The 13,371-nt window shown below is 46.5% G+C and overlaps 1 protein-coding gene across 2 annotated transcripts in view; it reads left to right on the top strand.

Annotated features, from left to right (window-relative positions):
• Zfyve28 (zinc finger FYVE-type containing 28) overlaps positions 1-13,371 on the top strand; it is a 91,986-nt gene that overhangs the window by 55,276 nt on the left and 23,339 nt on the right. For both annotated transcript variants that reach the window (XM_021162370.3, XM_029477343.2), the window contains one exon: positions 6,400-6,501. In XM_021162370.3, the coding sequence (XP_021018029.1) occupies positions 6,400-6,501 (102 nt within the window). The remainder of the gene's footprint in view (positions 1-6,399; positions 6,502-13,371) is intronic.

The raw sequence follows: 13,371 nt of genomic DNA, 5'->3' as shown, positions 1-13,371 counted from the left end.
GTCCTCACCTCTCGTCTTTGAAAAACAAAACAGAGAGTTCTTTGCAATGTCCATCTTGTTAGTGCTGACCAGCAAAGGTCTTAGAGTGTTTAAGAACAGGCACTGACCCTTATCCCAACGAGCAATGCATCTCTGAGAGTGGATGTTGTAGCACAGAAAATCTCACCTCTCCCTTAACAGACCATTGTCAGTGCTTTGAAGTGCAGTACCCAACACTAACCCACAACCCAGGAGCATACACCTATGATATCCAAGGGCTGGCTCCCCTGGAAGCTCTACAGACCCGGCTGCCATAGTGGATTGTGCATTTCCACCCTGCTCTGACCCCTGCTCTCCTGGCTGAGTGCAGGTGGGATTGGGGAACAGCTTATTCAGAAGCCGTTGGGAGCACCCTGAGGTTTATCTCAGGCAGCACACTAGTTTTAAAATAAACAGAGGTGTCAGACAGCCCCTGCTTGCGCTGTTTCCAGATTTAACTCTGGAATCTGGTTTTGTTTTCTTTTCCTTGTTGGTTGGTGGGTTAAGACAGTTTCATATAGCCCTAGCTGGCCTTGAACTCATCATGTGGCCAATGGCGACCCCAAGCCTCTACCCCATGAAGACTGGATCACAGGGTTACCCACCACGCTCAGTTTTATTCTGAAGTCTGTTTTCCATGTTTATTCCACATTTTACCAGTGGTTCCACAGCCATCTGTGCCTGAACAAATGTGGCTGATGAACAGTGGCTAGTCCTCACTGGCCGGTATCATGGGTGCCATCCTGCCAGCAGCTGGATCAGTAGCCCACCCAGAGCACTAGTCCTGGAGCAGAGTAAGACCGCTGTGGGTGAGGGCTTGATTCTGGGGGGTTCCTCCTAGAGGTAGGCATGTAGCACCTTCTCCTCAGGGTGGGAGGAAGGCCTAAAAAAAGAGCTGAGAGGATTGAAGGGGTCTCCACCAGGCAGAGTGCACCCAGGGCGTATGGGAAAGGAGAGCAGACACAGGAACATGGCCCGTAGAGCGTGGAGCTTTGGCTGGAGATAGGGGACATTGCATAGTTAACTGAGAGGGTCCTCAGGAGCTGGCCCATAACCTCAGAGCCAGGTATGGATCTGAGGGAGCCAGAGGTGCAGTGTCTGTAGAATCCACCCAGGGAGACCCACTGTGGGTGCTTCTCTCACACCACCACTCTTGGTGCTCACCAGGTCCACACAACTCACAACCCCATGCTCTCTTAATTCTCACACTTAGCAGCTTCCCAGGAGGCGGTCCACATGGTGAGCACGTATTGATATTGTGTAACCACTGTGTGCCTGGCCCTGCACCCATCCCAGAAGTCAGGCCATGCCTGGGCAGGGTTTGTCTGGAAAGCCACTCTCCTTTAGGTTCCGATGTCATTTTAATGTATTTATCTTAAAAAAAAAAAAAAACAGTTCCTTAAAAGAATAAAGAAACCAAAACCTATAGATTCAGTAGTGACTTTCCAGCCTGTCCATTTCGTTGACCAATATGGCCTGTGTCAAAGGGTCACTATTGCCTACCAGCCCAGGATCCCACTGGCCTCCCCTGGATGAAGTCGGTATCAACTATATCTCCCCAGAAGGCCTCTCCACCCCACAGCAACCCCTGTAGTTGGCTCCAGCACTTCTGTGCTTAGAGCCATCTGTGTGAGCCTGGCCCTTCGCCCCACCTACTCTTTGTCAGAACAAAGGCACCTCTTAGCCTGGGGGAGCAGTGGTCCTGGAAATATTCAGATAAGAAGGGCACTGTACCTGTTCATACCTCGCCAAGACCTCGCCTCCTAGATAACAGACCTGCCCACGCACATGGATGCCGCAGCCTGGCCTCTGCCTCAGTGATCCGTAAAGGATCCGTACTGCATATCCACTTCTTTCTGGTTCTGCCTTCAGTTCTTTACTTCCAGGTTCACATAATGATATACTCGCTCTATTTGGTTTTTTAACATTCTATAAGTACAGCTTCCCACTATCAGACCCTTCCATGAATTTTTCAGATCATAGTTTCACCACAGCTAAACTTGGGTACTGGTTGGCACTAACTTCAGAATAGAGTACCACAGACACCTCACACCCCTTACCCTTTGTGGGTACAAGTGCCACCTACATTCACACATATGTCCGAGTACATTCATTCATTCATTCATTCTCTATCTCTTTCTCTCTCGAGCCTAGTTTTTGTTTCTGTAGAATTTCCGGTCCTGCAGTTGTCTAAATAGGGTTTGTGCTGTGGGTGTGTATCCCCCCAGGAAGGCAGGCTCCCCTCCGGCACTGACTGGAGGGTGCAGCATGGTGGGCTTTGGTAGAACTTTGCCACTTTGAATTGACAAGACTTAGATGCATATTTATACAGATTACCCATAAAGTAGCACTTGTAATAAAAATATTTGAGGGGATGAATATCTAAAACTAAGGCACTGACTGTGATACTTCTGTGACTAAAATATGAGAAACCCGAGTGTTAAGGAAACATCCGCACTGTGATAAATACAGACTCATAGCCAAGTGCTGTCAGTACAAGATTGATTTTAAAAAGTAATTTACTTACTTCACATTCACTGCTGTCTGCCTGCGTGTATATCTGTGTGAGGGCGTTGGGTCCCCTGGAGCTGCAGTTACAGCAGGTGTGAGCTGCCATGTGGGTGGGAAGTAAACCTGGGTTCTCTGGAAGAATAGCCTTAAGTGCTCTTAACTGCTGAGCCATCTCCTCTCCAGCCTACTTTTTTTTTTTTTTTTTTTTTTAATTTAAGACAGGGTCTCACATGTCTCAGGCTGACCTGGAATTTGCTATGTATCCAAGAATGACCTCGAACTTCAGGTCTTCCTCTCTCCACCTCCCACGTGACGGGATCACAGGCATGCACTGCTGGGATTAGAACCAGAGTCTCATACATGCCACAATAGTTACCTGCATGCCATGCATACCAACTGAGTTACAGCCCTAGCCCTCTGTAAAAATGAACACTTGTGTAAACAAAAGGCAAAGAAATGTGTTTTTACCATGATGATAAACTACAAACAACATAAAACAACATCTTAGCCCTTTAAAAAATTTTTTTATTAGTAGTGTATATGTATGGTGTGTGTATGTGTGTGAGCATGTGTCTGAGTTTGTGTGTGTGTGTGTATGAGTGAGCATATGTGTGTGTATGTGTGAGCATGTGTGTATGAGTGAGCATGTGTGTATGTGTGTGTGTGAGCATGTGTGTATGTGTGTGTGTGAGCATGTGTGTATGAGCATGTGTCTGAGTATGTGTGGGTGTGAGTGTCTGTGTATGAGTGAGCATGTGTCTGAGTATGTGTGAGAATGTGTGTGTTTGTGTGTGAGTGAGTATGAGTGAGCATGTGTGTATGTGTGAGCATGTGTGTATGTGTGTGTGAGCATGTGTGTGAGTATGTGTGAGTGTGTGTCTGTGTATGAGTGAGCATGTGTCTGAGTATGTGTGAGAATGTGTGTGTTTGTGTGTGAGTGAGTATGAGTGAGCATGTGTGTGTGTATGTGTGAGCATGTGTGTATGTGTGTGTGAGCATGTGTGTGAGTGTGTGTGTCTGTGTATGAGTGAGCATGTGTCTGAGTATGTGTGAGAATGTGTGTGTTTGTGTGTGAGTGAGTATGAGTGAGCATGTGTGTGTGTGTGTGTAGGTCAGTGGGCAGCCCGCAGGATCCAGCTCTCCTTCCATGGTATGTATTCTGGGCATGGAGCTCAGGTTGTGAGGCTTGGCAGCAGTGACTTTACCTGCTGAGCCAGCTGGCCCCCATTTTAACCCTTTCTGAGTGAGCACTTCAGTGTTGTCAGACACTGCCCACCTCCATCCTAAAAATCCCTGTCAGGATGGAATGCCACCATCCCGTCCCCTATCCTGGCACTCGCTGCTCTTCTTCCCATGTAGATCTGACAATATGAGGAATTTTCTGTGAGTAGAGCCACACGGAATTTGCTTATTTTCTCTCAGCACATTAAAATATTCTTTTCTTTTTTTTTTAGGATTAATATTCCATTGAATGCAATTAAATGTTATTTGAAACATGAAGTTTTTGGGTGTTTGTTGTTTGTTTTTCCAGTGCTGGGGATGACCCCTGGGCTTTGAGCATGCCAGGCAAGTGCTGTATTACTAAGCCATACCCTCAGCCTTAAGTACAAGATTGAAAAAACAGCATTCAAAAGAATAAAATGACTAGGAATAAATTTAGCCAAGGAGGTCAAAGACATAGCTACTGAGGACTGCAAACCATTTGTAGGGGGAAAAACATAGGAAAAAAAATCTACCAAGATAGAAAGGCAGCCCATAGCCTATGTTCACGGGCTGGGAGGCTCTTGATGCTCTCCAACATGACCTTTGGGTTCACAATCTCTGCAGCCCCCCTCCCCTTTTATGGAAGAAATGGAAAAGCCATCCTGTAAATTCTCATGGAGTCTCCATGGACCCCACAGAGAAAACAAACAACTTCAAAAAGAAGCACAAAGAAAAAAAAAACGATCCACACAGCCTGTTTCAAAACTTACTGCAAATAAAAATGGTGGCCCTGCCCACTTAGGAAGATCTGATGGCCAGCAAAATGGAATCAAGATCAGAAACCCTTCCGTCTGTGCCCAGACGATCCTGGGCCAGGATGCCCAGAGCTTCCTTTAAGGAGGAAGGAATGCGGTGTTCAGTGAATGCTACTGGGACGTGGCTGCCACATCTCGAATAGTTATCACCGAATCTGTGTGGCAGCATGGTCACTGTACCCAGATAGTTAGCATTCACACCAGTCTGGATGTTGCAAATGCATCTCAAAGATGAGTTGCCATTTAAGTGAATAAAGTTTTGGGTTCAGCAGATTGCCCTCTTTAATGCAGTGGACCTCACATAATCAGTTGAAACCCAAGGAGAAAACAGGCCAAGATCCCTTAAGTGAGAAGGGATTCTGCCTGTGACTATAGTGACCGCCCTTTCCCAGGTCTCCAGCCTACTTCCCATGTCCCGTGCAGTTGGGCTCTCTCTCTCTCTCTCTCTCTCTCTCTCTCTCTCTCTCTCTCTCTCTCTCTCACACACACACACACACACACACACAGCCTCCCTGTCTTCACCCTTTCTCTGTTTGGCCTCCTGTTTCCAGCCTACTTCCCATGTCCCGTGCAGTTGGGCTCTCTCTCTCTCTCTCTCCCCTCCTCTCTCTCCCCCCTCCTCTCTCTCCTCTCTCTCTCTCTCTCTCTCTCTCTCTCTCTCTCTCTCTCTCTCTCTCTCTCTCTCACACACACACACACACACACACAGAGCCTCCCTGTCTTCACCCTTTCTCTGTTTGGCCTCCTGTTTCCAGGATACAGTCCCTACCACAAACCCGCTTCTGTCCAGTGTGAGCTCACCGCACGGCAGGACCACAGAGCCCAGAGGTGACACAGTCCCTTGCTGCTGTGACTTTGGATTATTGTTTTGCACACGGAACCCAACCTTTCAAGGGAAAAGAATGCCTTTGATTCTGCTTGTCACTTTTTAACCAAACTGGGTTTGTTAAAGAAGACTGTTACAAACAGACAGGGATGCTGTGGAGTGGCAATAACTGGGACTCTGTTGGCAAGGAGATCAAGTCACCGTGGTGGAAACAAGTAGGGCTCTCCAAGCAGAAATTCCAGTAGCCCTAATCTGTGCTCAGATGAAGGAGCAGAAGCAATGAATGTTTTGTGGGCTCCTGAGAAAGAGATGAGCTGAGGCTTGGCTGACGCAGTTGCTCTCAGAGCTGGGCAGTAGGCCCTGGAGCTTCCAGAAGGCGGCAAGTGAAGGTGGCTGGCAAGGGCATGAGCTGATAGAATCAGGGCTGCCCAGAGGTGGCACCTGAGGGGAGCTGGCCTTCAGCGGGTATTGAGCTGGGTGCCAGATGCTAAATGCTAGGCTGGGACAATGAGGAAAGCTCCAGCCTGTGCACGGAGGGGGCATCCAGGGAAGGGTCAGTCCTGCCTGTGGGTAGACAAGAGGCTGTTTCCTGCCCTGAAGGGTGATAAGAGACACACGGGTCTCTAGCTCATGCTTGGGTTTTGACGCAGCAATTTTAGAGGCTTCTCACGAGCCTCTACAGATCTAGTCTCAGTTTCAGCGAGGTAGACGTCAGTAATGAATGTTCATCTCATCTCTCTGCAGCACTGAAGTGAACAGATACACTCCATGGTTGTTAGATCCTGCTGTGAACAGAGCTAATAAACTTGATGGTAGAGTCTGGATAGTAATTGTAATCACCTTTTCCTTGACTTGTTGAAACTTTACTCATAGGAGGTGAAGGGTAAAGCTATGACTTTGCTAAGTGTGAGTGCCCCAGGGCCCAGCTGGCTGTCAGTCTTCTTGTGTATGCTGAAGCCGAAATCACAGGGCTCATTCAGAGACCTACAGAGCCTAACCACACCGGCTTGTGTGTCTTGATTACAGTGGCCTTGTGGTCTATGCAGATGGACCCCTGAACTTGGACCGGAAGGTGGAGGACATGTCTGAGCTGTTCCGGCCCTTCCACACGTTGCTGCGGAAAATAAGGTGAGGGCTGAAGTCACGTGCTCAGCCCACCCCGACTCATGAGGGCTGGGAGGCGGAGATTGATGTCATGTGCTCAGCCCCCTTTGAGTCACCAGAGCTGGCCACACATCCTCCTCTGTCATACCTGTGCCCACAGTGGCTCAGGCTTGCCTTTGTCTCCTCTGCCTAGGCCTCAGAGTGGTTGGCAGCTCTTGAATGCCAAGCTCAGCGGAACTATAAACTTCCTACCGTGGGTGTACCACATGGCTCAGTGCTTGCTCTCAGTTCATAAAAGCTCTGAGGTTCCCCTCAGGAAGCTCATGTGTCAGTCCCGGTTAGCTAGGCTCCTCAGGTTGTGTTGGAGCCCTTCTGCGATGCCAAACCTTTCTCTTATTGGACAGAGGACCGCCCAGTGGCTCTGTGGGATGGGGATTCATACCCTAGTGATGGCCTCATGATGTGGAGGCCATGACCACCCATCTTCTGGGTGCCTTACTGGTGTTTTCTCCTTTGGCTCTACATAGTGGGTCCTGGTAGCACCCTATGAATTTGGCAGAGTATCCAGAGCCTCCTTAGAACCTTTCAGTACAAGGTGGCCTCAGGCACAGTTAGTGAGGCCAGAGTTTCTTTGTAGACACATAGAATGTATATCTATACAGAACAGATTTAAGAAGAGACTCCTATGATCTTTTCCTGTGGGCAGCCCTGAAGTCTCAGAACCTCTTCAAGTCAGCAGACTGGGAGCTCAGTCTGTTTCACAATTCAGTTTATCCAGTAGATGGCTGTTGGCTGTTTTCCTCTCACTCTGGGTGGAATGCAAACCTAAGCCTTGGAGGCTGAGGACCTTCCCTTCTTGGTTCCAAGGTGAGGGATGACTGTAAATGAGGAGAGACAGCAGACAGTGCTGAGGCCAGGAAGGTAAGCGCAGCCCTGCCTTAGCTGAGGGGTTTCTCAGAGGAAGGATGGGGCGGGTGCTGGGGTAATAAGAGGAAGTTTTGTGGGCTCAGGAGAGAGCTAGGGCCAGAGAGCATCTGAAAATTCAAGGCAAATATTTCCTTGCCCAAGGTTCAGGCTGAGCTGCAGAGCTCAGGTGCAGTGGTCCGGTGGACCTCATCAACACTGAGGGCAGCCAGGCAGCACAGCTGCTGGGTTCAAATGGAGGAGTCCCAAAAACCTTTAGGAGCAAGGGAGGTTTCTCACAGTCCTGTAGACTCTCAGGAGACAGATGTATGCCTCAAGCTCACTGCTTGTTACCCTGGAGATATTTGCCAAATGTTGGCAGTTCATGGGATGGAGGGTTGGGAAACTAGAGGAGGCTGAGTTGGAGCTCAGAGGGCAGAGCACAGAGTCTGAGGACCCTGGTGTATGGGACGATGGAGGCTCACTAGCCTCAGAGTAGCAGTAAGCCTGCTGGATGTCTGGGCCAATGTGATAATGGATCCTACTACCACTAGCCAAAGACTGGAATCCCCTTAGCACAACACAGCATCACTTTCCACTGTTAGAATGTTTTCTGATGTCCATCATGCAGTTCAAACCTGTTGAAAAACATGAAGCGACAAAAAAATGATTTGTAGTCAAGAGAAAAACATGTGACTCATAAGGTAGATTTAACATACAAGGACATGAGCAGTTATCAGTATTGTACTACAGAACATAAAATAAAGAGGGGGTTGGAGAAGAGGAAGGAGAGTTTACCAATTTAGAATCAATTAAAACTATTCTATCTGGGAGTTAGTGGTGCACACTTTTACTCCCAGCACTTGGAAGGTAGAGGCAGGCAGATGTCTGTGAGTTTCAGACCAGCCTGGTCTACAGAGCTAGTCCTAGGACAGCCAAAGTTATACAAAGAAACTCTGTCTTGATAAAAGCCAAGATAATAATAATAACAACAACAACAACAGTAGTAGTAGTAGCAGGAGCAACAGCAGCCGTTATTATTTTCAAGAGCTAAATGTTTGCTGTCTGAAAACAAAAAGCAGTGTATAGATCCAAAAGCAGATCAGACCCAGCAGAGCATGGAAGTAACAAGCCTGAGGCTAGATCAACAAAGGAAGCACAAATGGGAGCCCAAAGACCAAAAGGAGTGAGGAAGCTAGTACACCCAAGCATCAGTCGGGGGGACCTGTGCAACACACTCAGATGTCTAACACAACTCACTGGGATCCCAGAAGGGGAAGAGAGACATGGAGCAGAAGCAATATTCAAAGAAAATGGCCTAGGGCTTTCCAAAACTGATGAGAAATCTATTCATATATTCAGGAGACACAGATCACGAGTAAGATGAGCACAGAACATTCCTGTGCATGTTATAATAAAATTACCAACAACAAAGACTTTTAAAAACTGTGAGAGGAGGAAAATAACATATTACTTTAAAAGTAGCATAAAATAGACCCCCTCTTACACACACACACACACACACACACACACACAGGGACAGGCACATACATACACACAGAGACACACAGACACACACACAAAACAAAAACCTGAGCATGGTGGCACATACCTATAATTCCAGTATTTGAGTTCAAGTCCAGCCAGTGAGAAGGGGGAGGAGGAGGAGAAGAGGAGGAAGAAGAGGAAGAGGAGGAAGAAGAGGAGAAAGAGGAGAAAGGAGGAGGAGGAAGAAAGGAAATGAAAGCAAGCAAGAAAAATAATGAGCTGGGTGTGGTGGCCTTTTAATCCCAGCACTCAGGAGGCAGAGGCAGGCGGATTTCTGAGTTTGAGGCCAGCCTGGTCTACAAAGTGAGTTCCAGGACAGCCAGGGCTATACAGAGAAACCCTGTCTCAAAAAACAAAAAACAAACAAACAAACAAAAAAAGAGGATACTATGAACAATTTTATGTCGATCAACTTGACAACTTGAATTAAAGAAACAAATTTTACAAAACGTAATCAAAGCTGGCAGAAGAAGCAAAATTTTATAATACAGTATTAGTAAGATAACTTAATCTATGATTTAATCCTTCCCACAAATAAAATATCAACAGAATAGATCATATGGATCAAGATACAGTTCTCCAGCTTATGACCATGAGACATTGCAGAGGAGTGGGGCATTTTTTTCCTCTAGTAAATGAGATGCACTAATAGGTATCCATGTGAGAAAATGGTCTCATTTATGGATGTCTCTTGCTGTCTGGACCACTACTGCAGTCACATACAAAATCAATTCCAGATAGAATAGAGGTATAAATGTGAACAGAGAAACTACTGAGCTTTTGGAGGAAAACAGTTAGATCATCACTGTAACAGTAGAGGAGGCAGCTGTTCCCTAAACAGGACACAGAAGGACCAACTGTTAAAAAAAAAAAAAAAGTGTGGTTGGAGCTACAGTGCAGTAATGAGCACTTACCTAGCATGGGTGAGTCCCTGGGTGCAATTTTCAGCACCACTAAAAATGACATATTAAGCTTTATTATATTAAAAATATCACACCAGTAGACACCTGCAAGAGAGTGAAATGTGGGCTGAAGACCCAGAGAATACACCCATCAAGATCTTAACTCCCAAACACAAAGAAAATCAACAAAAAGAAAAGCTAGTATAAGTTTTGAGTAGCACCTGTAAGGACTGGTAAGTGCAAACTGGTGCTCCGCCTCGTTCCATGATGCTTGTCTTAGTCAGGGTTTCTATTCCTGCACAAACATCATGACCAAGAAGCAAGCTGGGGAGGAAAGGATTTATTTGCCTTACACTTCCATACTGCTGTTCATCACCAAAGGAAGTCAGGACTGGAACTCAAGCAGGTCAGGAAGCAGGAGCTGATGCAGAGGCCATGGAGGGATGTTCCTACTGGCTTACCTCACCTGGCTTGCTCAGCCTGCTCTCTTATAGAACCCAAGACTACCAGCCCAGGGATGGTCCCACCCACAAGGGGCCTTTCCCCTTTGATCACTAATTGAGGAAATGCCTTACAGCTGGATCTCATGGAGGCATTTCCTCAACTGAAGCTCCTTTCTCTGTGATAACTCCAGCTGTGTCAAGTTGACACAAAACTAGCCAGTACAATGCTGAATGAGGTCCCATTGCGCATGCACCAGGGGGACATGTTTGTACTGCCCAGGACAGAGCTGCCGCCCGAGGCCACAGACTCATTGTGTCCAAACTGTTACTGACTGTGTCATTATCAACTTGATGGGATTTAGGGTCACCTAAGATACATGTTGCTGGGTACATCTTTCACAGAGTTTCTAGAGAAGACCCACCCCAAATGTGAGTAGCACTATATAGCAGGGCTGGGAATCTTGGCCTGAATAAAAAGGAAAAGGAGAGAAAGCCAGTATGTCTGTCTCTGGTTCCTGACTGCACATGCATTTTGAGCATCTAACTCATATCTCAGCTGCCATGCTGAACTGTATCCCCCCAAACCACAAGCCAAAATAAGCCCACCTGTCCCTTCCCCACATCAGGCTTTTTCGTCATAGCATTGAGAAAAGCAGCCCATACAGCAACGCTATGAGCCAGTAATCTCTTCCTGTGTGGTGGACACTCACATGATGGAGAGGTATGCGGCAGTGCCCGACTGTGGCAGCCAGATCTCATCAGTAGACGGATCAATACGTGGTATGTTTACAGAACAGAAGACAGTAGCCTTCAGAGTGAATGATCTACAACAGTGAGTCTTGCTGCGAGTGAATCTTTCTTCTTGAGTATGCTGGTTAGTTTTTTATCAGCTTGACGCAAGCTAGAGTCATCTGGGAAGAGGGGGCCTCAATAGAGAAAATCTTTCTATCACATTGGCCTGTAGGCAAATCTGTGTGGGCTTTTTTTTTTTGACTGATGACTGACATGGGAAGGCTCCGCCCACTGGGAGTGGGGCCACCCCTGGACAGGTGGTCCTCGGTTATATAAGAAAGCAGGCTGAATCAGCCATAAGGTGTTCCTCCATAGCCTCTGGTTCAGTTCCTGCTTCCAAGTGTACCCTTAATGACAGACTGTAACATGGAAGTGTAAGCCAGATAAACCCTACCCTTCCAGGTTGCTTTAGTCAGGGAGTTTTTATAGCAACAGAAAGCACAATAATGCCCTGAGCTTACCAGATACAATGATTCAGCAACAGAATGCCTACTTAAATTTGAATTTCAGATAAACAATGAGTACTTTTATGTCAGTATATTCTCGACACTCACCTACACATTTATATCAGTGGACAGTGTCTGCCACAGGAGCCTGTAGGCTGCAGATTCTCATTTCTCTATATAACAACAGATAAAAGCGTGTCTGCTTGTGAAGCCAAGATGGCAGCAGCTAGGGAGACTGGAGGCGTGGGAGTATACTGGGGATCCTGGTTGAGTACTTTGGGGTATGGACACCGTCTGTGATTGTATTTGGATTAGGAAACTCGAGAAGCATTACAGTTCTTTCCTTGATATAATATTTTAATGTAGTCTTTGACAATTTCAAAATTGTATACCATGTCTTTTGTTTGATTCATTTTGGGGGTTGTTTTTAGGAACACACTGAGTGTGCTGCCCATATACCATGGCGCATAGTCAACCTACCAGGGCTTCTTTGTGCAATCAACAATATGGCTTTATCATTAAGTTTTAGTGGACAAACAAAAGCAATGACAACAGCCTGAATCCTGAATCGTCCTGAGGGTCTCTGGGATCTTCCTGACCAACAGACTAAGGGGAGGAATCCTGCCTCTGACACTGGATGCTTTTTAGAAGCCTCACAATTCTGAGAAATACATGGACCTTTCTGCCGGTTCATAGATACATTGGAACCTTCACTATGGGATGCCGACTTCAAGTACATCCTGGGTGTTCCCTGGTAGAGGACAGCATGTAGTTGTTCTGTTGGCCCTGCCTTAGGCTCATCCTGGTCCCTGTCACAAAGCCAGCCTTCATGCTCAAGGCTCAGCTTCAGTGTCCCTTTCTCTTTTTTATTTTTTCTCTCTCATATATTACATCCTGACCACAGTTGTTCCTCCCTCCTCCCCTCCCAAACCCCTGCCTCTGTGTCCCCTTTTTGAGGAAACCATCTCAAACTCAGCCAGGGGCCCCACTGCTCTCTCCTTGGCTGTGTTTCCTTCCTATCTGTTGTCATCACTGTGGAATGTGCATTGTTTGTACAAATGCTTAAACCTGCCTCACTCACCTAGAAGCTGCCTCACTTACCTGGAAAGGCTGGGCCATGCTTGCCTTCTCCCTGCAAACCCATTGGTGTCCAGAGTCTGGCAGAAATATGGCTGGTTCTTAGTACTATTTAGTTCTTTTTAAAAAGGTACAAATTCCTAGGTAATAAACTTGTGTATTGATTTCATCCTTTAAAGCAGAGGTTCCCCACCTGTTGGTTGTTACCTCTTCGGGGTTGTATATCAGGTATCCTGCATATCAAATATTTACACTATGATTCACAACAGTTGCAGAATTACAGTTATGAAGTAGCAATGAAATAATTTCATGGTTGGGGGTCACCACGGCACGAGGAACTGTGTTAAAGGGGCACAGCATTGGGAAGGTGAGAAGCACTGCTTTAAGGTTTGTACTGGGGCTGGAGAGATCGCTCCTCGTAGTTAAGAGCACTTGCTGCTCTTCCTCAGGACTAGGGTTTGATTTCCAGCCCCGACATGGTGGCTCACAACCATCTGTAACTCCAGTTCCAAGGCATCTGATGCACTCTTTTGGCTTCCATGGGTACCAGGCATACATGTTAAATAGATATACATGCAGGTAAAACACCCCTACACACAAAATAAAAATAAATAAAAAATTTAAAACAGCTTTTATTAATATAGTCTCAATATTCTTACGATCAAGGTCTTATGCATGGCAGACAAATGCTCACCATTGAGCTACATTCTCATCTAGCCAAGGCCTTGGCACTCCCAGCAAGTGATTCCAGAATCTCATGTTTAAATATAATTTACAGATGTA

This window comes from Mus caroli, unplaced genomic scaffold, assembly GCF_978045245.1.
Source record: "Mus caroli unplaced genomic scaffold, Mus_caroli_1 scaffold_4, whole genome shotgun sequence".
NCBI classification, from domain to species: domain Eukaryota; kingdom Metazoa; phylum Chordata; class Mammalia; order Rodentia; family Muridae; genus Mus; species Mus caroli.
This window is presented reverse-complemented; position numbering and strand designations above follow the sequence as displayed.